Below are 24,882 nucleotides of genomic sequence, written 5' to 3'. Positions count from 1 at the left end.
TGTGACCACTTTAGATAGTTTCTTCCATTCAGTCTATAGGATGACTGTAAACTTTGGAATTCCCCTAATATTTGAGTTTCTTTTGTAGTGTTTTCAAACATGTTTTTTCAGATCTAGACAGGTCTGCTAGAGCAAGTGACTAGAATTGTCAGGATAGATGGGAATGAAAGAGGAGGAATCCCAGATTTAGACTCATGTAGAGAGAGATAGGCTAAAAATATAGTCTAGGTTTAGGCTCTGATACCATATGGAGAGTTGTTAAATTCTGACTTCTCACTTTATTTCATAATGAATTGTTGAATATATACAACATCTACATATCTATATTAGGACAGCTATTAACTACACATAAATAGGTATTATTGCTAGGTTCTAATTTATAGGAAAGGATATCTGACTTTCTGTTTTTACTCCCAACAAATCAGCTTCAAATTTGCCTTAATTACTTCAGAATCTTTAACATCTACCCACACAAATTTAATCATAAACATTTGTGTTCATTACAATTCATATCATAAAAAAAATCATCATTTTTTATATATTAATTGACAATACTATTTATCATTTTAAAAGATATGGAAAAAATAATAATATCATGTGATAGATTAATAACATGAATTTTATTCAGAAAATATATAAAAAAAGAAAAAAAAATAAACTTCATTCGATGTTGCATATCACTGAAATGCATGTATGCAAAAAAACAGAATGAAAGAAAATACTTTGAGGATAAACTATATTAAAGAATTGCATATAATTCATTCAAGATTGATAAAAAGGTACATCCAGGCTTGTATTGAAAGACTACTGAACTTCATTGGCATTAAATTTAAATAAATAAGCCTTTGTTTTGCATTGAAGGTTATGAAAAAAATTAATTGAAGTAACATAACTTGCAACTTCAATTTATGTTGTAGGAGCTCCCAATACCAAAAATTTTCTTGTTGTAGTGTATTAAATGTTCATGAAGGATATTTATCATATTGAAATCACAACATGCATTATATAGGAATATGTAAGTATTGTAGGATAAAAAAATGACAAAAATGCTTTTGCAAGTTTCAATAAATTATTATAACAAAAACAAATAACATATAAATTATAGTCTACATTAATGTAATATGAAAAACTTTTATAAATTGATAGATGCCCATACTATATGTTAGCCCTAATGACGAATAAGCCTGACATATATTTTGAACAATGTTTACAAATTGACAATATTGGTTTGCCTTTTTAGTTGTATGTACTTCAATTTCTTTTCAAACTATACCCTTATAAATAATTAGTATCAAGAACACATTGTTAGAATATTTTTATGTCACATGATGCAACGAACCACAACTCTTTTAATTATTGATCTTATACCTGTATTTCATAATTTCATGTTCTACTATAAAATGCCAAAGCCCTAATTGATATAGGCCCCCTGTAGTTTATGCTACTACTTTGCTTTCTTGTTTGGGAGCAACACTAAAGTTGATAAAAAAAATTAACTAAAGAAGAAGTAATTTGTTTTGAAGGGCCTAATTACCCTATGAAAATAGATTTATTCACTAAATAAAACCTTTCTTTCTTTCTCACTATACTCATTTCTCTTCCTCTTTTCCCTTCTATCTTCTACCATGCTCATGCTCTTACGTGACTCTAGACTTGTAACCCTATATCCCAATATAACTTGTAACCCCATATCCCAACATAGCTTCATATTGGACATACATATCTATGTTCAACCTGTCTATTTCTCAAATCATCTTTATATATATATATATATATATAAAGAATTGCCAATTCTATTTACTTGTAATTTCATGTTCTGTTTTTCAATTTTTTCTCCTGGTGTCTCACTGTTTTTTATCCTATTAAGATTTGGAACAATGTAAACATACATAAAATTTCTAAATTTATTGGTGATGTGTGATTTCACCTTCAAATTTCATAAAAGATAATACTGAGAATATAACATACAATTTGACTACGAATTACTATTACTATCAATAATATTGCAATATGAGAACTAACTAGGATTTGGAAATTTTCTATAATACCTGGATAAGAATAATAGTCAACCTTAGGATAAGAATACTCATAATAATTCACTATCAACATAACAATACACAAAAGTACTAGAATAACCAATATAGTTGTAAATTTAAAACATATTAAATTAGCAATTCACAAACATAATTAAGAACATTTATAATAATTCTCCATCAACATAACAACAGACAATACAACAAGTTTAACAATATTTCATTAAATGTAAAATATATTAGGTTAGCAATCCACAAACATAATTAAAAAAGATGGATGTCTATGAAATCAACACTAGCCTTCATGCTTCAATTCATCAACCTTAGGAGTTAATGTCCATTATTCCAAACCTATATATAATTTGGCACTATAACAAAACTCCTATAACATTCAGTTGTTAAAGCAATTAATAATAAAATATTTGAATTAACCACAACATAATTGTTTAGGATAGAACAAAAACTGAAAGCACATTATTAAAGCAATACTAACCTTAATTTAGTGTTTTTTACTTCTCTGGTATATTTTTTAAAGCCATTGATACTTCTTATTAATTTCTTCGATTAATGCCCACGTCTCGCTTTTATTCCTCATTGACAAGCACTCAGTAGTAAAATAATATAAGTCATCATAAAAAATAATTTCAAGTATGGAATGAATCTCTGTCATCACCTCTCCAAGTATGGAATGAATCTTTGTCATCACCTCACTAATACCACACCCTATCTTATTCCTACTATCATTCCTTACCGCACCCTATCTTATTCCTACTATCATTCCTGAAAGAAACACGATCAAGTAGTTGATCCCAATGTGAAAGTAATTAAGCTTCAAATCTATAAGGTTTTTTTTCTTTTCTTTCTACTATTCCCACCATATTGTTCTTTCTATTTCCATTGCTATTTGTGATATTGTTTTTCCCATATTAACTCTAGTAACTAAATTTGTCAACGTCTGTATAATTGAAAATAACATCCTCATCTGAATTACCATTTCCTTCCTTTAAATTTTCTTATTTATTAACATTAACATCTTGAGTGCTTTGATTCATAGCATCATCATCAAATAAAGATTCGCAAGATTGAGTCCAAGCATAATGTCCAATCGCTATAACATTGCTGAATATTCTATCAAACTTACTACAAAATGATGGTTTAATCCCAACATATCTAAACTTTTTTGACTATCTAATTTCCTATATAAAAAAAATATAAAACATCAAATGCATAAACCATAAAAAAACATGTTAAAGACATGACAAAGACAAATCTAGATAAAAAAAAGGTATTAATAACTAACCTGATTTTTTTTCTTCCACCACTTATCACTAGCACTAATAGTTTCAAGTTCACTATTCCATCTTACTCCTATTTCAGAAATTAATTTTTTTAAAATTCTTTGGTCTTTTTTTGCACCATACCATTTGTTTTTAAGTTGAGTTTTACTAAAAGCATGATTAATTTTTTCTTTGAAGACAACCATAATAAACTTCTATTTGGCCTTATTGAAATGAGCGCTTGACCTCATTCTTTTATTAATAGTGACAATACAAATATTAGAAAATGTATGCAACATCTCTCTAGTCTAAGATACTTTATCGGAGCTTTCAACACCTTCTATTGATTATTTTTTTTCTAACACAATTTATTAACCACAAAAGGACATATGATCATTTAAACTTTGTAGTAGTTATTAAAGATATTATATGCACGGGAATTCTTACAAAATTGATATTAAGAAATGTAGTAATGTTGCTATTAATGTAGTTGATTCAAATACCTATCCCTATTATGTTTTATTGTGTTTATTTATGCAATAGATATATACTAATGATAATGATTATTTAGGTACTAGTCTTTAAATAGGAATAAATGAATATTGAATATTGTGAAGGATGCAATGAGAAAATGAAATTTTTGAATCAAAGGCAAAAGGTAAGCAATTCTTCGACAACTTAAAAACACCACCTTTGAAAAATCCTGAGATGCACAATTATTATCCATGATTCTATTTAAATTTCAAAAGCAAATGAAATTCCAAGTTCATAAATTATTTTTTCACAATACAATATCACCAAATACAATGCCAAGCCACCTCAAAATAATATTTGATATAAATTCCAGCAAAGCTGATCGTTCAAACAAGTTCCATTTAGGAACACCAAACTTCTATCATTTTCAAACTCTCCAACATTTATACATCCAAATATTTCATATCATAAATTAGAAAAAATTACAAACAAATGAAGGTAATTCAATAAAAAGATAGATCCAGATATTTCATATCATAAACCAGAACAAATTGCAAATAACCGAAGGTAATTCAATGAAAAAATAGATGCAGATCTTTCATATCATAAACCAGAACAAATTGCAAACAACCAAAGATAATTCAATGAGAAGATTGATAAAAGGAAACTTTCATGATTTTTGTGACGCGAACTTTCATGATTTTTGTGATGTGTGCATCTGCACCCTTGACCTTTAGTTACCAGTGAGAAAACTATCAAGAAGCAACATTTAAAAATGATTTGATAAACAAAACACGTCCCAAACTTTCACTAGCTTGTTTGTACAAAAACATTGCAAACCTACCAGGTATTATAAAGTTTAGAACAAGATGATCTAACACATCAGGGTCTGCAGCTTTATCAAATGCACTGAAGCATATATGGAGCATAAGAAAAAAACAGTACGAGCTATAATTAGAGAAACTTTAGATCTAGACATTATGAAACAAGATTGAGTGGCTTTTGCTATAAATAATAGTTGAGTTCGTAGATCTGCAAAGAAAGAAAACAGATCTCTAAAGAAAAACATATGGTAGTCACATAACCAACTAGTTCAAAAACTAAACAGCAAAGTAGAAAAGAAAAACACTTGATAAATGAAAAAACTAGACAAGAAATGAAGGAATTAAATTACGAGATTTCTAGCGTAACTCAGGGAGGGTGGGTATGGGACGGTCATCGCAATTATGTAACTCAGGGTGGGTATGGGACGGTCATCGCAATTAGATTGAGCAAGCTTTTTCTATAAATAACAATTAAGTTTGTAGATCTGCAAAGAAGAAAAATAGATCTTCTAAGCAGAGTGATGGCTTAGAGATCAGGAGGTTATGCTGAAGGAAAAAACAAAGCTTTAGAGAAACAGGTTAAAGTGTTGTTTTTTTTATAAGAAGGATAGTTTTGTTCAATATTTGCAATGGTACCAAGCACCATTTATTTTCATTGTTCAGATGGTATCTTTTAACTAGCTTTTCACATGAAAAACAGGCAAATTTTGTTTTTCCATTACCTGCGACCATATCTCAATTTTAACATGGGATCCACAACTTAAGCATCAGTTTAATTTCTTATCAAACAATATCAAATTTTGTCGGGATAAACACAAAAGTTACCACTCTTCCAAGTACACACTTAGTAGAATGGTGATATAATAATTGCTGCCACACTTCTATAAAGATCACTTTTCATGAAGTTTTATATTGTCAGGCACCACCCCTACATATTCTTTATTTTCATAAGAATTGCAATTTGAAGCAGCAGATAAATTGCTAAGTAAGAGGGAAGACATGTTTGATCTGCTAAAAAATAACCTTATGGTAGCCTATCATAGAATGAAGGAGCTAGCTAACAATAAAAGGAGTGAAAAAGAATTCAGCGTTGGTGAATAGGTATACCTAAAAGTATACAAACATAAATCAATGGCTCACAATGTTTTACACAAGCTATCTGCTAAGTACTATGGACAAGTCAAAATTATTGAATGAATTGGGGCAGTGACTTACAAATTGAGTTTGCCCTCCTCTATCTCAATTTGTCTTGTTTTTCATGTTTCTCAGCTCCAGCGGAATCATGGAAATAAAAGGGTGTTTGAAGATTTACCCGTTATGACAAAAGAGGCAATCCTTCAACCACAAGCCGTGATAGACAAGAGAATTTTTAAGTTTTATCTCAAATTATAAGGTTCTCCAAGTTACTTGGAAGAATTCCAAGTAGGAACAATCTTAAGTAAGTTGTCTCCAGAAACCTTTTGTGATCATTGTGCATGATTTAGTTTGAGTCGGCAGCATTAGGAGGTTAAACTTTTTAAAGAAACAAAACTAAAAAGCTCGGAATTCGAATTAGCATTACAATGAATGGAACATTGTTACACACACAAATGGACCAGGTGATTGATTATGTTCTTTGCTTTTCCTTTCTTTTCTTTTTTTAATTTTAATAATGATTCCATTTGCTCCACTGTTATCATTGATTATAATTGTCTTTTCCTGCAACTTTTACTTTTTCTCCAGCACTTCTAGCACTGAATTTTGAAACCCAGCTTCTAAGCATTGATGTGAATATGAGTTGTTGTTCTACGATGTTAACTTGGCATTAGAAATCCATTTGCTCAACTGTTATTATTGATTATCGCTGTTTTTTCCAGCAGCTGTTACTTTTCTTTAGCAACTCCATCTCATGCTTAAATCCAAGTTACTAAGCATTAAGAGTTTCTGTTTTATATACTTTTCAATTAACACCTTCGTAATTATTGTGATTTCCTTTCTTATAACTTTCAAGAAATCTTAAATGGCAATCCTTGCTGCGCTCTAGCCCCCCTCCTTAAAAAAGGTTACCTTCACAAAACTTTGCACCTCGTGCTAGACTCAACTATGCCATCTTCATAGAACCTGTCAACTTCCTGTCAGTTTGCAATTCATTATAGAATGGAAAAGACCTGCATGCCGCGTCGAGAATGGAAGTTCCAAAGCATTTTTCAAAATTTCAACTTGAATGGTCTATACTGTTTTCTGACCAAATTGCTCATGTTTTCATGTCATATATCATTCTGTCTTTCTTTCCTCTTCAGAATTTCAAGTGTGGGCATGTGAGTGATGGCTTTATTTTCACCTCTTTCCTCTTCGGATCACTTTAGTTGTTGTGTTGTTGGTGAGAAAGGAGGGGTGGATGGTTTTTGCTGCTGTTTTTCATAGGTTGGCGCTCTCCTCTTTGTTGGGAATGTTGGCCTGAACTATCATAGGTTGGCGCTCCTCTCTTTGTTGGGAATGTTGGCCTGAACTACGGGTTGCTAGGGGCTGATTTCAGGGCTGCTGTGTTGTGACTGTTTTGGAGTCAAATTGAGGGCTGACTTCAGGGGAGGTTATGGCTCGTTTCTGTTCAGTGCTGGCGAGGAAGGCAGCTGGGGTTTGGTTCAGCTGTGGAGGGAATGGCAGCTGAGTTTTATTCGACACTAGTTCCAACTTGGTTGTTTATTTGCTGAACATTTTTTTTTATATAATCTTCTATTATTATATTTTGTGCGATATGCTGAAGCCATTGTTTCTATTTTTCTTCCCGTTACACCAGAACAGCATGCACAAAATATACTCTCACAACACTCCTTTATAAAAAAGTGAGGGAAGTAGATCGAACAGGCTCGTAAGAAAGAAAAGACTCTAGATCGAGTTTTTTGTAGACACATAATGCATACAATAATGTAAACACAAACTCGTAAGAAAGAAAAGACTCTAAATCCCTCAACGGGGAATTAGATCGAACAGGCTCGAGCACCCCTTTTATTCTAGCACTAGCTTATTATTATACTTCACAACACTCTTTTATAATCTGCTTCAATTCTTCACTTCACACTGCCACAAAAACAAAAAAAGAAAAAAGAAAAAAAATGTCAATATTTCTATATTATTGTGATTTATGAAATCGGGCTAACACAATAATTTCTAGTGGTATGCATGTACACATGAAGTATAGAATACGTACGTTTTGCAATCAGTGGCAGGACTGATTTTATAGGGAATGGATACACCACACTTTGAAGGGAGGCCAGCAGCCAAGCCATAGTTGAGGCCAGAGATCTTACCAGCCAAGGATTTCAAACAGTTGCAGACCCCTTGGCGGTCAGGGGTGGTCTTGGCTGCAGAATTAAGTGATTTCAACCCACTGCAGCAGGCTGGAGGCAAAGCCCCACCTTTCTGGAGGTAGCCTATACATTGTGCCAAGCTGCTTGACACCTGGCCACATGTGATGGCAGCTTCTGCTAGTGGTGCGCTAACAACCATCGCTACAAGCATGGCACAGGCCAGCTTCAAGCTCATTGAAGAAGCCATGATATGCCAGCAAAATATTACAACTGGAATTATAAGAAGATTTAGAGTATGGTTTAAGACTACTGCCCCTGGATGCGTCGAGGGAGTACAAGGTCCTTGAATAACGGTGTGTTTATATAGCGAAGTGTAAGAACTGCACACTGTGACTAGGTGGCATAGAAGGTTGGTTAGCGGATGGGATTCATTAATTCTCTGTTTCATCATCATGTCCTTGTCAAATTGGCTTATAGTTGGGGAACTTGAACATTTAGCGCTCTCAACATCTGAAAACGTTGTTTTGGAGGCAGATGACACCTGTCAGGAAAGAATATTTTGGAGAATACCTCCAGAATTTATTAACTACCAGGTGGTGCAGTGCACATCACGAAGGAAGGCCTGTCATTCGTAACATCCCAGGAACAGTTGTCAGATGTCTCATCCTATACCGTTCCTCCCCAAGGGGTTTAAGAGATTTGGAGTTTGAGCCTTTCCCTTGATAGAAGTTTGGAGATCAATTAACAATATTCTGCCACTCAAATATCATCTAGAAAATTTTCCATTATAAAAAGGTTTGACAATATAAACAAAGTGGACTTTAATCAGACGGATAAATATCAAATCTTTCATTAAAAAAGAATAATAATTTTCCACCATAAAAAGGTTTGACAATATAAACAAGAGTTGATGGTCAATTTTAATCAGACGGATAAATATCAAATCTTTCATTAAAAAAGAATAATAATCCAGTTGATGCCAAACTAAGTTCAGGCTCTTCTCCAGTTTCTTTTGTACAAAAATTCAATGCACCAATTCCCCTACCGATGACCTAGAACCTCCACCAAGAAGAAGGTAAGCACTTCCTCCGACTCAAAATTTTTGGTGTTGCAAGAGATTTCAGCAGATACCATTTTACAAGAAAACTATGCTACAGATTAGAACTCTGAGAAGCACTAAGAAGCTAGTAGAACCGAGGTTGTATAGATCTCTGACAGAAGGAGCTGAACTCGTGGAATTCATTGATGGGGCTGTAATGTTTACCGTGGTTCCATTCATCCTGCCAGTGCTGCATGCAAGTTCAATTAAACATGAGAAAACGAGGCTTTACATGGTAGAAGCCAACTTAATTGATTACTTGTAAAAAAAGAAAATCTAAAAATAACTAGCATTCAAATGCAAATGACTGAAAAATAGGCAGGACTGGTTATGCGGCCATACCTTCCTGGGAACACACAAGTGCCATGACCTGCCATAGAATCAAATGGGACATTAAAACTTCAGAAACCGTTTTCTTGTGCAACATGACACGAACATGGACTAAAAAATCAACAAACAGTAACATAACAAACACAAAAGAACAAATGTGGATTGTGTTAAAATAAGCACAATTTTTATTTTTTTTATTAACGTGGGTGTCCGTTCAAATGCAAATGACTGAAAAATAGGCAGGACTGGTTATGCGGCCATACCTTCCTGGGAACACACAAGTGCCATGACCTGCCATAGAATCAAATGGGACATTAAAACTTCAGAAACCGTTTTCTTGTGCAACATGACACGAACATGGACTAAAAAATCAACAAACAGTAACATAACAAACACAAAAGAACAAATGTGGATTGTGTTAAAATAAGCACAATTTTTATTTTTTTTATTAACGTGGGTGTCCGGGTCAGCTTGCGCGCACCACGACTAATCCCACGGGCCCTGAAGTTAACGACCATGTAAGCCTCCAGTGACCATCATATAAACAACCAAGGATTCGAATCTGAGACCACAGAGGGAACAAACCCCTTGATCCCAAGCTCTTACCACTTGACCACCACCTAGATAGTTAAGTAAAGCACAATCTTACTTGGATTTGTAGTGGTGATAGCAGCCACACCATTGAAGTCACATGTCCCAGGAGCCTTCCCCATCTGATTATAGTAACTGTTAAATGCATAAGTTGCATGCGCAATCACATTGTCTGGTTGGTAACATGGCTCTCCCTGCAACATAGCGGAGCAATCAACCTTGCCAGGTCCACATGCCCAATCCAAAGCAGCTTGCAGCATCTTTGGATCAGCACCTTGCTTTGCAGTACAGTATGTTTGGTTTGTAGTGTCATTTGCTAACACTAAGCCTGACCCAGTCAGATGCAATATGTAAACAGGCTCCCCATTTGCATTAAACAATCCCCAATTCTTCTCTGAGACTGGACCGGGTTTCAAATCTTCATTATAAAGCTCATAAATGTATGTACTAACAGCAATTCCAGGGTGTTTGGGAGTTCCAGTTTTGTTCAGCACATGCCTTATCAAATTACTGTTGTAAGTGTTGGCATTATCTAGAGTTGCATCCGGCTCATTAGAATCACCTTTTGATGGCCAGCCAGATTCAGTAACCATAACAGGAACGTTAGTAAAATTGAGGAAATCCATGGCAAAGTAAGCTGCATCAATCATAGCATCAAAGACATTGGAATAGTGAACAAGTGTGTTAGCATCGACAGCTTCCTTGTTTGGAGCAAGAGGCTTCAAGAGTGCATAATCTAATGGAATTACACCATTTGATTGCATGTAGTCATAGTAGGGGTATATATTGAGCATCAAGTGTGACCCTGTCGACTGCAAGAAATTGACCATGGGAATCAAAACAGGATTCCATGTTTTGTTAAAGAAGGCTTGGGATGGTGGGAAGGAATCAAGGATAATAGAGGAAGAAAGGGGTGTTGAAACTTTGATTTGGCGATCCAGGTTGGATGCAACAAGGGCTGATTGAATGAACTTCATGGCATTGACAAGGACTGACGCTGCATTGGGAACGGCTGTGAAAACCTCAGAACCTACACAAATGGCTGTGATGTTTGTAGCTGGGTAATGAGCTACAATATTATGCGAAACCCAATTAGCAGCAGTTGAATTCGATTGACCAATTCCTAGAAGCTGTTCATTGGGAACAGAGACCATGACCTGAATGCCTGTATTTGCAAGTGCAACTAGCATGCCACGGTCAGCATCATAGAGCCGGACATGCCAGATTTGCTGAGCCTTGAGGAGGGCTACTACTTGAGTTGGGTGAGGCATGTCAGAAAGGTCTGTTCCTATGTTAACACCAATGAATGCTTCTGCAAGAAAGATAACACAAATATTGTAATACGCATCCATGTCAAACATGGATCACCCAACATGTGGAAAAATGCAAATATCACTTGAAGGGATAACAGTGCAATACAAGCTCATAAATCAATAGATAAGATGATCCAATACTGAAAATGTAAGCTAATGAGATGGGGACTGGTAAAATTCAATTCAATTAACTAGCCCGTGCTTAGCTTTACAATGAAAGAGAATTGGTGTCATCTAAGACAAACAAGCATGCAACTACTTGATTGAAGAACAGCATATGCCAAAAAGTTAATTAAAAAAGAGAACAATACAAAAGAAACTTATAAAGTTGGGGGCCCAGATCAGAGTTAAAATGACAAAACATGCAGATGGAACTTTGCGAGACAACCATTTTGGCTAAAAGCTAGAATGTACCCCATGAATTGGCCATTTTGAACTTTTAGTGATAGTGGTTTGCTTCTTAATGCTCGAGTGACTTACATTTTTCTCCACCAGAAATGCCCTCTTAACTCTTTTGGCAACATGAAAATGGCCACACTTTTTACTCTTGTCCTGCTAGAAAGGCATCATCACTTGTATCCTTATACAAGGAAACAGCCAGCACTTTTTAGCATCAACATTTTTTTCTTGACCTCTTAGAGAGGTCGCTAAATGTAGGGCCTCAGTATAAACATACCTTATTAGACAAAGTTCCTAGAGCAAACTACAAGTCACTTAAGTATATATAAATAAACTTCTGTTACTTATACTTTTTCCACTTGCACCGTCATGCGAAGCAGTTGGAAATCAGTGAGAAAGAAAGTTCTAAGATAATGCATCTTTGTTTAAGCTAATTCCACCATCTTCTGGTCTTCTTATTCTCAATGGGATTTGCAGCCCTACCATCTACATAAACACTTCTCAATATCTAAAAATAAAAACCCTTGTTCTACCGGAAACCTGCATTGCCTTAGTAATAACTAATATAGGAAGAAATTGTCTTAAACAGTAGACAACATCCAAATAATAAGTGGTCTTATTTGAAACTTTGCTTTGCTCGCATGGCTTCATTCAAAGGTTTGTCATCCTATTAGGCACCATAAAACCTTATTATTGTTTGACCTCGGTAGTTTGATCAATTGATACCTGGTTTCTGATCTCATGCTTCATTACTAGTATGTTTAGTTTAAAAGGGTGGGAAAAAATCAGCTAATAGAAAACTCCAATAACTATAATAATCAGTGGGGATGCTTCCCACCACAAAGACAACTAATAACTATAATAATCTCCCAAAGGCCACTTGTCAAATTAGTGGGGATGCTTCCCACCACAAAGACAAACAAGTAAAGCATAGGAATGGGATTGTTCTTTGCTTTTGGAGTTCTTGTATACTTTGCTGTGAAAAGAAAGAGAACTGGAGTAATTGTAAATTGCAAGGCTCTAGACATACAGGCATATATGTATGTATGGTGTTGATGTTATCAATGTAATGGTTTCGTAGACACAGAAAACAAACACGAGTTTGTTTACAAATGCATACACAAATTCTTAGTGGGGATGGACTTTTGCAGAACACATATTTAAGATACTTGAATGAATCATGGATGACAGAGAAAGGTTGTAAAGGGAGGAAGGGATAAAACAAAAAAGAAAAGAATATAGCATTGGTAGTTACTTTCAACCCATGCCTGACCCAGATTTCAAGTCCTAGAAAGGGGACTTTAATTCTCTCAACTTTGGCCACCATCTGCCCTGCCAAGGCAGAACCTATCCCTACACCATGAAGCAAGGGGGTAGAAAATAATGAAACAGCTTGTTAGCTGGAGGACAATGAGGTAGCCTGTTAGAAATTAGAATGTTACCATATTTCCTTACTAATTCATTCAATTATGAAGAAGGAGGTGGGCATTTAGGATGATAATGAATAAAGTCAGTGCCAAGTTTTCATGGTCATGCTTATATACAGTAGCAAGGACCCAGGAGGGAAACAAAATCTATAACCGGCTGGCCTCCACAATATACAGACATTTAATTACAGAACATTTAACATCAAACGAGGAACATTTAATTAAAGCTCCCAGGTCCCAACTTTCCCTCTGCCATTCTTTTATGTCCTAATTTAATATCCAAACACCTAAACCTACACACAAGCAAGCACAGATGCACAAACTCAGAAAGTGCTGCAATCTTCTAAGCTCTTTTTTTTTTTTTTTTTTTTTTTTTTTTTTTTTTTTTTACAAAACCCACTTAATGTTTTGCTATTTACCTTCAAGTTTCACTCAATACACAATTTTCAAACATGAAAAAATATTTTCAAAGCAGGCAAGAACAGGTAGACAATCTAACCATGGAAAAAAGAAGGCAAGGAAAACAAGAAGTAGGGGTCATGAAAAAGAAGGCAAGAAACACTTACCATCATCAGCAGCAACGAAAGAAGAGACAGCTGCTGAAAGCAGAAGTATAAGCACAAAGACAGACTCCATACTCCAAAACATTCTCTAAAGGAACTGAAAACTGAAACCCAAGAAAGTAAATGGAGAAGGAGAGGGGAGAGTGTGAAAATGGCGTTAACAAAGAGCACTAATAAAAGGGAGTGATGGGGCAAGGAAACAAGAAAACAAGGACAGTAAAAGATAGTTAAGGTCAGAGAATGAACGGTGACGATATCATCATCTGCAACTTTTTTACACAGTGAACAAGGCATCGCATTGTTAGAAGTGTAATCTAAGAGACTTTTTTTGTGCAAGAAATCCAAAAGCCTAGGCAAACTTTTGTAGTTCCGTTTTGCTGTGTCGTAGATTTGCTAAAAATGGTCCCTCTATTTTTTTATACTTTATCAAACGAATCTTATACTTTAAATTTGATCAAATCAACTTTTTCTAATTGCATAGTAGATAATTTGAGATCTTCTAGTGAATTATATTATAAAAAATAGTGATTATCTTGCTTTTAATAGGATAAATTAAAAAAATTACATATCAACATACTTTTTTTATTACAAAAAAGAGGCTTGAACTCAAAATTATTAGGGAAGAGAAACTCTATTGCTAGTTGAGCTACATGCTCATTATTATTTAACTCATTTACGCTAGGTTGATAAATCAATATTGATTTAGAAGAAAACATAAAATTGTTGGATGGAGGGTCAAAATGACCTTCTTTAATTGGAAATTGGATTGATTTTATGCAACTTAAGAAGAGGTTTGAATGGATGAAATGTAGAAGTATAGGGACCATAGAGGATGTTCAGGTTTTAAATTTTGCTACCGTTAGAGTCCCACAAATGGCAGGCTTTTTTGCAGTTTGTATGGATACGATAGTTTAGCATAAATGCATTGAATGCTGTGAAATTAGCTGTCGTCATTTCTGTGCTGGTGACTAGGAGAGGCAACGTGGGACCTGATTTCTACACCCAACGGTCAATTTTATCGTCCTTTTTTAACTATTAATACTCTCTTCTTTTTATTTTTTAATTTAAATTCCATGCCTTTTCTGTTAATAATAGGGAAGATCATTTCATGCTGTCCCCTTGTGAATGAAAAAAAAAAAAAAAGAGTTGGGAGAGGGGGAGAGGAATTCATTAAACTCAAAGCATTCCAACCGTTTGTTATTGTGGTGATTTTTATTTTAATTTTAATTTTTTATATGTATTTAGATTATTGTGATATGAAATAAATTTTTATAAAATAAAAGATTTTTTTAAATATTTTTTTAAGTATAAACACTCGAAAAACATCTACAATAATATACAGTTATTTTAAGAATAACATTACTAATCTAATTGAAAGATTCTTTCCCAAATCAGTTTTGGAAAAGTTTTGAATCATTAGAGGGATGGGATGGATCTATGTTAGTGTGAAGCAATCATTTAATTTATGATAATTTTAAGAAAACAATGTTCAAAAAAATTAGCAGTGCTAAGCATAGTGATAAAATCCGATGACTCAATTCAGGGGTTAGTTACATTTTAGAGGTTAATTTAAATTTTATTTAACAAAAAAACTCAAATGATTTTGTTTTGATAAATTACTAATTAAACTAGGTAATATGATGGCTCAAATGAGATGACTCTCTAATTTATTTTTAAAGAATAAAATCAACATGTAATCAAAGCTTAATCGATAAAATTAAAGAGATATTTGAGAGTTGGGTAATAATTATTTTTTAAAGTATTTTTATTTAATAATATATTAAAATAATTATTTTTTATATATATACATTAAAATAATATGAAAATACTAAAAAATATTAATTTAAAATAAAAAAAATTAAATTATTTTAAAAACACTTTAAAAACACAAAAAATAAACATCCATCATACTTCCATCATTTTTCACACTCTCAAAAAATAAACATGCATCATACTTCCATCATTTTTCACACTCTTATAATCTTTAAAAAATGCTTTAATCTCTTGTTTTGGTTCTATAAATCTAAAAATTATTAAAAAATAATATAATTATTAATTTTAAAATTTATAAAATTAGTTAAGATATAAGAGGATATAAACACCTATCTTAATTAAAAAAAAAAAAAAGAGGCTTTAATCTCTCTGCCTCCCCACTACACCCCACCCCACATGAAACAGCAAGGTGCTATCTGCTGTGTTTTTGGAGGTGGGTATGGGTCTCCCCGTTCAAGGCTTTTTCTCCTCAGTTCCCTCTTTTGTTTATATGAGATGATTAAAGTCTATCTTTCTTTTATGGTTCACCGTTTCCATGATTATGGATCGCTGTATCTCTTAGCCACCATGACTTCATCAAGAGAAGAAGTAGCCACCAGTCCAAGCCACACGAGTAAGAGCATAAGTGGCAATAATTTTTTTTATTATTATTATTTTTTGCTTGTCTTAAAGTTCAAAGATTGAATCTTTAATTATTATTTGTTTGTGGATTTTGGTTTGAGGGGCTTTTGTAAAAATAGAAAAGAAGATGTTGGTGCCATTAATGGCTTTACTTTACGGACATGGTGCACTATGCTCTAATGGAGTTTTTTTTATTTATATGGAGGTGTTGAGGTATATTCATGCGCATCTTAACTAATAAAATTTTATTAATATTAATTTTGAATATTTTGTGGTATTTTTATGATAAAAAAATGAATGAAGAGAAAGATTATTATGAGCTCAAGATTGATCATATTTTTATTATTTTGGTTTTTTTCAGTTTTTAAATAATATAAACCAAATCAAACTTAAACAAATTAAAAGTACTCATATTGTTTGTTTGCTAGTATTGTGATGTACCTGCATTTTGGATAAGATAAATTAAATTGAAAAATTAACTTTCATAATTAAGATAAAAAAAACTAAAAAAGAATTGATTAAAAGTACTTATATTGTTTGCTAGTATTGTGATGTACCTGCACTTTGGATAAGGTAAATTAAATTGAAAAATTAACTTTCACAATTAAGATAAAAAAAACTAAAAAAGAATAGAAAATACAATATAAGCATCCTCACAAACCACAAACTAAAAGAAAGGGAAGAAAAGGAGACAAATAGCCAAATAATGTTATCTTATTAATTCAAATTATAAATTTAACAAATTATTTTTAGTTGACTTGTTTTTTTTATTTCACTCACTAATCTTTGTTTTTTTTACCTTTAATTTTATAATTAAAAAGTTTATTGTTTTATAATTGAGATTGATTAAGTTAATTTGATTTTTTTTTATAAATCTAATTCAAGTTTTGAATAGGTAAAACTAATAATATTTGAGTTTATTTGATCAAGTAGATTATTCCAACTCCAACATTATTAGCTTTGAATTCAAGGATCGCAAAGCAAAGTCAAATCAATTAAAAACAAAAGAAATATGCTACCAATTAATTTATATTGATTCAATTTTTTTTAAAATGTTTTATATATAATTAAATAGGGATATTAAAGAGCATGACAAGTTGTAATATCATGCTTCTTATATATATATTATTGATACATTTTTTAAAGTCTGTGTGAGGTGTGTGTATCTATGTGTGAGATTAGCGAGCAGTATTCACCGAAGACTATTCATTGAATTGAGTTTGAGGTTGGCAAAGCATTTTTTTCGTACCATCAATGGCCTGCAAGGTGATCATTTCTTTGCCAGCATGCTAAATCTTTGTTTTTCTTTGCGCTTTTACGTATCCTTGAAATATAGTGATAATTATTTTTAAAGTATTTTTTTATTTAAAAATATATTAAAATAATATATTTTATAAATTTTTAATTTTTTATATTAATATATCAAAATAATGCAATATCATTTTTAAAAATAATTTTAAAAAACAAGAAATAATAATAATTTAACCGTTGCACTAAACATACTTCTATTATTAATAAAAAATAATAGTTTAACCATTGTGCTAAACAAACTTTTATTATTGATTTTTTTTTATATACTTAAAAATACATTAAAATTTTATTTTTATTAACTTAATTTATAAGTTTGACAAATTAATTCAAGTTAACTTAGATTGTTTTATTCATATTTTTTTAATTTTATCCTTCAACATAATTTGTTTTAATTTATTTTATATAAAGTTATTTTAATCTCATGGCAAGGGTTATGAGTTTTGAAAGTTAACTCTGGTTTTTTTTTAATGTATTTTCCATGTTTTTTTCAATTTCATTCTTCAACATTAAATTGATTGAGTATTGATTTTTATAATTTTTTATAATTTGTTTTATATTGAGTTATCATAATCTCATGATCTAGGTCATGAATCAAAAAGGTTAACCCGTGTTGACCAAAATCGATTCAATATGTTGTGGTTACAATATTGTTTGTTAAAAGGATATGATCTTGCATTTTTTTAATCAAACTATATTTTTATTAATTATCCAGACTATTTTTAGACATATCAAGTTAATCATATTACATCAAATCAACTCTCACATAATTTATTTATTTTTATTAGAAAAATATTATTAATATCTTAATATTTTTTTTATATTAAAAAAATTAATCTGTCCAACAATGCAATGCTATCTAAATATTAGTTATTATCTACTTGAGTCCAACAATGCAATGTTATCTAAATATTAGTTATTATCTACTTGAGCCCAAGGTAAATAATAATAGTATAAATCACGTTGCAACTTGCTTTTGAATATTGCCCCAAAATTAAGAATTTAAATTTTAGATCATAATCCAAAAGTTATTTTTCATAAATAACTTAAGATTAAAATAAGTTAAAATAATTTTAAATTTTAAATATGTTTAGTAAAAATGAATCAAATTAATTTTTTTTGAAAAAGGAATACAGTATAAGTTAAAATTTAAAATATCTAAATTTTAATTAAATCAAAATTTAAACTTAATTTAGTAATAGATATTTGATTTGAGTTAAAAATTACCTATAATCTAAATGGCATGGTGTTTTCAATATCCATTGCCTCCATTGTTTATTTTCTCATATTTTACTGTGGATAAATTGTGTAATTTTTTTTTAATTTGATTCTTAATTTTTTTTTGCAAAATTTAGTCTTAATTAAAAAGAAATTGATTTTAAATTCTTATAAAAAGATGAGATTGAAAGAGGAGTGACTAGAATGAAAAACACGACAAACATAAACAGCGTACCATAGATTTTGAAAAAGATATGCTTTGGTCCTCAGACTTAAAAAATCATGCAAATTATATAATTTATATCCCTTAATATTTTTTCATTTTTATTTTGGTATAAAAATTCATTTTTGTTATTTTTTTATCCTTGATTGACAAAGAAGAAAGAGAAAGGTTGTTGGATCTCGACGATAAAAAAAGAAAAATATCGTTGATATCAATTTAGACTACTAAAATTAATGATATTTGTGTCAAAGTATTCTATTTGATGATGAGAGTTTATCTTATATGTTTTTTTTATCTTTAAAGTTCATGAAAAACAAATTTAAACTCGGGTTGATTTTTAGTTTCGGGTTGAATTCGTTTTTTAGGATGGTTTTTTAAGATCATTGATATGTTTATCATGATTCTAAAGGTGTTTTGGATAAAAAAACTTAAGTCTTAATTTTTTGAACATTAGAGCAGTTGGAATCTAGTAAAAACTAATTGTTTAATTTTTCAAATATAAAAAATAAAAATAAAAAAACAAGCATGCAACTGATGAAATGGGCTAGGTGGTCGGGCCTAACAACACTTCACCTTTTCTTTTTATTTTTTTTTGTCAATTAACTCTTCTTTTTATATATATCTTTTTAAAATAAATTGTATTTACATTATATTTATATTTTTGTAAATAAATTCCTTTAGTATTCATTTTATATTTATTTTTTTAAAAAAATTGTATTTAGATCATTTATTTTTTTAAATAAATAAATTGTATTTTTTTCAAAAAAATAAAGTCTCTTTTAAATTATGGTGATTTTTCAATCTTGCGTTCAATTTTCTAAGAGGTTTTTCTGATTCATCTGTGATTTGTTTTTTATCTATTGTGTAGATGAACTATATTTTTAAAAATAAAAAAAATTATATTTTCAGATAATATTTATAATAAATATAGCATTGTATAATATTTATTTTTATTTTATTTAATTAATTTAATACGTGTTGTCTATTTCTATTATAATTTGTTTTAATAAAAAATATTTTATTAAAGAAAATTTAATAGATGATTAGGTAAATATCATGTCTTGTAAAATTAAATATTTTGATCTGTATCTATCTTTTTGTTTTTTAACTTTTATTTTTAGGCACCATTAATAATTAATTATTTATTTATTTATTTATCAGCGTATATAGTATATAATTTGTTTGATTACAAGTATGTATAATTTTTTTTATTTATAGTTAAATTTTCTGAACTATAAAAATGTTTTGAAAAAACTTGTATATTTAATTTTTTTAATAAGAAATAAAAATATTTAACCTGCATTAGGGTGAGGGTGATATAACTAGTTATTTCTAACCATATACTCTAATAATTTTTCTTTGAATAAAAAATTAACAATAATTGAAACATCACAAGAAAGCATAACCTAAACAATGAAAACATTTGAAATGGGGATGGTGACATTAAAAACTTTGCAACGCACAGGATTAGGCTTTAACTAGGTCCAACCCATATCCTTGAGCCACGGTTGACTTGTGTGCTTGGCCTCGTCTATGACGGTTGACTCGAGCCTTCAATGGATACTATATACACTTGTATAAAATTGGAATAGGTGTCATGAAATCACTATAACACATAGATATATATATATAAATTTTTTATGTTTATAAATTATTTTGATGTGTTGATATAAAAAATATTTTTTTAAAATAAAATATATATATATTTTTTTTTTAATTTTTTATAGCTTCTGTCGTCCTTGTATTGTATTTAAACTCTACTTTAACTGTTCTTAATTTAATAATATTTTTTTAATTAACGATTGCTTCAGTTACAACCGCAGCCCACAATTAATTAAACAGTAACTATAGCCTGACCCATTAATTAAACTGACCTAGGAAGCACCATTCACTCGTAGCTTCGTCTCATCCTAAACTGTTTAGCAAACCCTGGTGATTTAATGTGGCTGAACCTTAGTATGATTTTCGCAGGTGAAAAAAACTCCCTTTGATATGACAAAAGCATTCCATTTCCAGAAAATTATAAAATATTTATGGTATTTGTTTCGACTGTCTTCCAAAGAATACTGAAAATAAATATCTTTTTTGAGATAAACTCATTTTTAAAAAACAAAAATTACTGCATTTTCCAAACGGATGTTAGAAGTCAGGGCGAACCCTCCTTGACCATGGTGCGTGCAATTCTAGAAGTAGCAGTATTTTCCATAATTGTCTGATTAGAAGACTTGGAAAGTGGAAATTAAGAATATTAATTAGAGCCCAGATTGAGAAAGAAATTATGCCCACTTCAATTTGTAAGATGTTTGTGGCTTTAATTGATGGATTAGAATGTTATTAGAGTTGCAATTATTCATGAACACCAAACATGCATAGCGTTGTTGTTTATTTTTCCCTAATGTATGTTTGGTTAGTGAGAAAATATTGTAAGAAAATAGTTTATTCAATTAAATTCTCATGGTTTACCGTCAACTATGTCTTGCTTAGCGTCGATGTTGAGCTCTGAATCAGTGCTGTTATAGGCCTTGGCCCAAAATGCATGGTCACCATCGTGCTATTTGGACCCAGACGTCCAACCCAAACAGGCCATGCTCCGTGCCACAAAAAACTCCCCAACTCTTGGCACCCACCTTCTTTTTTAAGTCCAGAGCAAGGCGCCCAAATACTGTTTATGCACATATTTTTTTTTTATATATATATATATGTATATATGTATGTATGTATGTATGTATATATGTATATATGTATTCTCTACATGTAAACATTTTTATATAAGGTTTACACCATATTTTTTAATCAATTGTCAACACTGCAAACACGACCCAGTTTCCATATAAATTATGTGTTAATTTTTTTGATCAATTGTTATTTTTAGTCAATCGATAGTTACCCATTTTTCCATTGATAAAGTGTAAACCACCACAACTAAATAATAAATATTAATATTTTCATCAATTATGAAACTCTTCATTTCCTAAAATAATTAGTATAATCAAAATTTATAAATATCTTGGATTACAGGTAAGTAAAATAAAATAATTTATAATTTTTTTATTTACTCTTAAGTTTCTATTATATTTTTTCTCATATATTTACTTATTTAAACATTGAAGAGTCTTTTATTTTATAAAAAACTTGTTTTTCAGGGAAATTTTTGAGTTTAATAGTCAGTAAATCCAAACCCAAAGCTCATAATACTCATATGTGACTTAGCACAAAATCACAACCTATTTAAAGCTCATTTTTCATGTGAAGTTTTTGACGACTTCATCAAAAGTGATTCATAATTAGTAGAGTAATTGTAAGCTAGACCTTGGTTTGTGGTTCCATGCTAAGTTAATATGTTTGTGGTGTTTTGTTGATTTAAGTGTTTGTAGTGCTTGTGATTTAATCTTTAGCACAATGGGGATAATACTCGTGTTATTCTCTAGCTGTGCATTTGACATTTGATTTCGCATATAGTTTCTGTGAAATCACTGCAGGTGTAAGATTATGGCTAGAGTACTCTTGTTCATATGCAATGGCTCTCAAGACAAATGCATAATTCGCGGTTTCTACTTGCTGTTGTAGGATGCGAACAATTGTACAAACGTTACAAACGTTATCTTTTTATTATACACCAAACTAGCAGTGTTCTCCATTCAAACTAAATTTTATCAGAAGTAATAAATATATAAGAAGCAAAAACATATCTAGTTAAAGAAAAAAACAAAATATAAATATATTTTCGAGATTATTCTTAGGAGAATTCCTATTATTTCAAGAGATAAGTGGAAGTTTTAGGAGGGCAGCAATAGCCTTTTATCTTCACTGTTCTAGTCTTTGTTTCTTGTACATAAAAAATGGATTTGGATCACTTTTATTTGTTGTTTAAGAACTATTTTACGATTTAAATAAATACAATTTTCAATCTCCAGGATTAGTCTATAAATCTTGCCCTTTTCGACACAAACTTGAGGTTATCAGCAGGACAACCTTCTCGATAAGACGTGGAAGCATGCCTAACATTTGGCCCATATGTATAATGACACAAATTGGCGTTGTGTAACTTTTAAGGCGCCCATTTACTCTCTGTTAGCACTAATTCATGTCTTTAGCACCTTTTTTTTTTTTTGAGTGTGCGTGGAGTGACTGGGCATTATAGTTGGACATTATATATGGTATTATAAATAAATTAGCCGCCATCATTCTTAATTTGCCGACAGTATATATTCAAGTATAATTTGTAGACATATGATCATAAAAAAGAAAGAAAGAAAAATTGTAGAGATACAATAATTGACATTAATTATTAATTTTTTTTAACAAAAAAGGATAGGAAATGATGCACAGAAGGAAGGAACAAAGAAACAGTAACAGAGAGAAGGAAAGAAAGAACAACGACAAACGATGTAAGTCTGTGCACATCTTGCAGGAGGGTTCTATGAAACTGGGAAAAAGAATCATTTATTGCTGCAGTATACATTTGACGGTATCATTATTGCATGGTCAAACTAAAAATTTGACGTTTTGTTAATTTATTTGCAATTTTTTACTACATAAGTAGCTGACTTTGAATTCAATCTCATCGTACTTGACTTGCTTATATATCGCGCAATGATACAATAAATAAGATATATGTGGAGCTGCAACTCCCCCATCTATATATATATATATATAAAAATCTTGGAGACCTTCTTTGTAGGGATCTTTTTTTGTTTTGTTTGAATAGGTGGTTAAACAGCTATATATTGAAGTATTCTCCCATTTCAAGTCAGAAGTTGTAGTCAATATATAGAACTCAAATCTTTTTTCATTGAAAGAAATTATTAATTGTATAATCGTTGTGTTAAGCCTATAGATTAAGATAACTATTTGACGAGTAACCTCATGTTAATAGGTATGTAATAATGCTTTAAAATCCAGATTGCTTATAAATAGAGTTCTTTGGTGGTCAGGTTATTCAAGTGTTTATTCATTTAAACCCATTTCTTCATGGCTAAGGAAGATGATCTTTGGATGAAGTGCTCTGGATACCTATAAAAAAAATTCTTTTTTGGTTGATCTAGAGACTCAAGTATTTTTAAATTAGTATTTTTATTAAAAAAATACAATAAATATGTTAAAAAATATTAAATTCTAAGAATAAAGTTATTTGTTCTTGTTTTGGTCTCATATAAATGCTATGTCAGAAGAGAAAATTATAACTTTTGAAAAATTATAAACATTTTATCTAAATAGTTCAAGTGATATTTATAACTCACAAACCCTATCTTTTGCTTTAATGATAGGGCTAGATAGTTATTTTTGTCCTGATAGCATTAATGAGAGATAAATATCATTTACATAAGCGTTAATAAAAGATAAATATCTCTTACATAAGTATTAATAAGAGATAAATATCCCTTATATATACATCAATGAGAGATAAATATCACTAGCATAACAACTAATGAGGGAAAAAAGTGATGCACCTCAGAATGCTCATTGAACATTTAATTATGTTATCGTGCTCAAACTTAAAGCCAGGACTTACAAGATGTTGGACACATGCCTAGCATCTAGGCTCGAGCATGATACCCAAGCCCAAAAACACTGGCTATGGGCCCATCACCTTGACTCGAGCATGTTGCTCGAGCCTAAGAGGTGCTAGGAATATGCCCAACACCTAGGCTTGGATATATCACCCAAGCCTAACAGGTGTTGGGCATCAACCTAGCACCTAGCTCGGGTATGCTGTCCAAGTTCAATATACGCTAAATATAGGCTTGACACCTAGGCTCAAGGGTGCTGAGGAAAGGCCCCCAGCCTAACAGGCGTTGGGCATCAACCTAGTACCTAGCTCGGGTATGCTGTCCAAATTCAATATACGCTAAATATAGACTTGACATCTAGGCTCAAGGGTGCTGAGGAAAGGCCCAATACCTGGACTTTGGAGTGATGTTCAAGCCTATGAAGTGCCGGGCATACGCCAAACTTCCAAGCTTAGGTGTGTTGCCAAAATCCAAAAAGAGTTATACATGACCCCAATACCTTGGTACTTGCCTAGCACGTAGGCTTGAGTATCACATTCAAGCTTAGAGAGGTGCTTGAAATGGGTCAAATAATTGAATCCTTGACCATGATTAAAATAAATTATATTTTTT

At 31.3% G+C, this 24,882-nt stretch overlaps 2 protein-coding genes and 1 long non-coding RNA gene across 4 annotated transcripts; 1 reads left to right on the top strand and 2 right to left on the bottom strand.

Moving 5' to 3' along the window:
• Positions 1-6,217: 6,217 nt before the first annotated feature.
• LOC105112980 (uncharacterized) lies at positions 6,218-7,440 on the top strand. The gene is made up of 2 exons (XR_839865.1): positions 6,218-7,011; positions 7,059-7,440. It is a non-coding gene; the product is annotated as an uncharacterized LOC105112980 (long non-coding RNA).
• Positions 7,395-8,235, bottom strand: LOC105112981 (non-specific lipid-transfer protein 1-like). Its single transcript, XM_011008935.1, has 2 exons — positions 7,796-8,235; positions 7,395-7,665 (listed from the first exon to the last, which is right to left on the bottom strand). The coding sequence occupies exons 1-2, from the start codon at positions 8,140-8,142 to the stop codon at positions 7,656-7,658; spliced, it is 357 nt and encodes a 118-aa protein (XP_011007237.1). The 5' UTR covers positions 8,143-8,235; the 3' UTR covers positions 7,395-7,655.
• A 578-nt stretch (positions 8,236-8,813) lies between these two features.
• LOC105112982 (glucan endo-1,3-beta-glucosidase 2-like) lies at positions 8,814-13,937 on the bottom strand. Of its 2 annotated transcripts, none has more exons than XM_011008936.1 (4): positions 13,621-13,937; positions 9,974-11,227; positions 9,588-9,615; positions 8,814-9,184 (listed from the first exon to the last, which is right to left on the bottom strand). In XM_011008936.1, exons 1-4 carry the CDS (start codon positions 13,700-13,702, stop codon positions 9,031-9,033), a joined length of 1,518 nt encoding a protein of 505 aa, XP_011007238.1. In that variant the 5' UTR covers positions 13,703-13,937; the 3' UTR covers positions 8,814-9,030. The 2 variants fall into 2 exon arrangements, with proteins under 2 accessions (XP_011007238.1, XP_011007239.1); XM_011008937.1 differs by lacking the exon at positions 9,588-9,615 and adding an exon at positions 9,337-9,364.
• Positions 13,938-24,882: the final 10,945 nt, after the last annotated feature.

This window comes from Populus euphratica, unplaced genomic scaffold (genome assembly GCF_000495115.2).
Source record: "Populus euphratica unplaced genomic scaffold, PopEup_1.0 scaffold381.1, whole genome shotgun sequence".
Lineage (NCBI taxonomy): Eukaryota > Viridiplantae > Streptophyta > Magnoliopsida > Malpighiales > Salicaceae > Populus > Populus euphratica.
The sequence above is the reverse complement of the archived record's forward strand: the minus strand, read 5'-3'. Positions and strand labels throughout refer to the sequence as shown.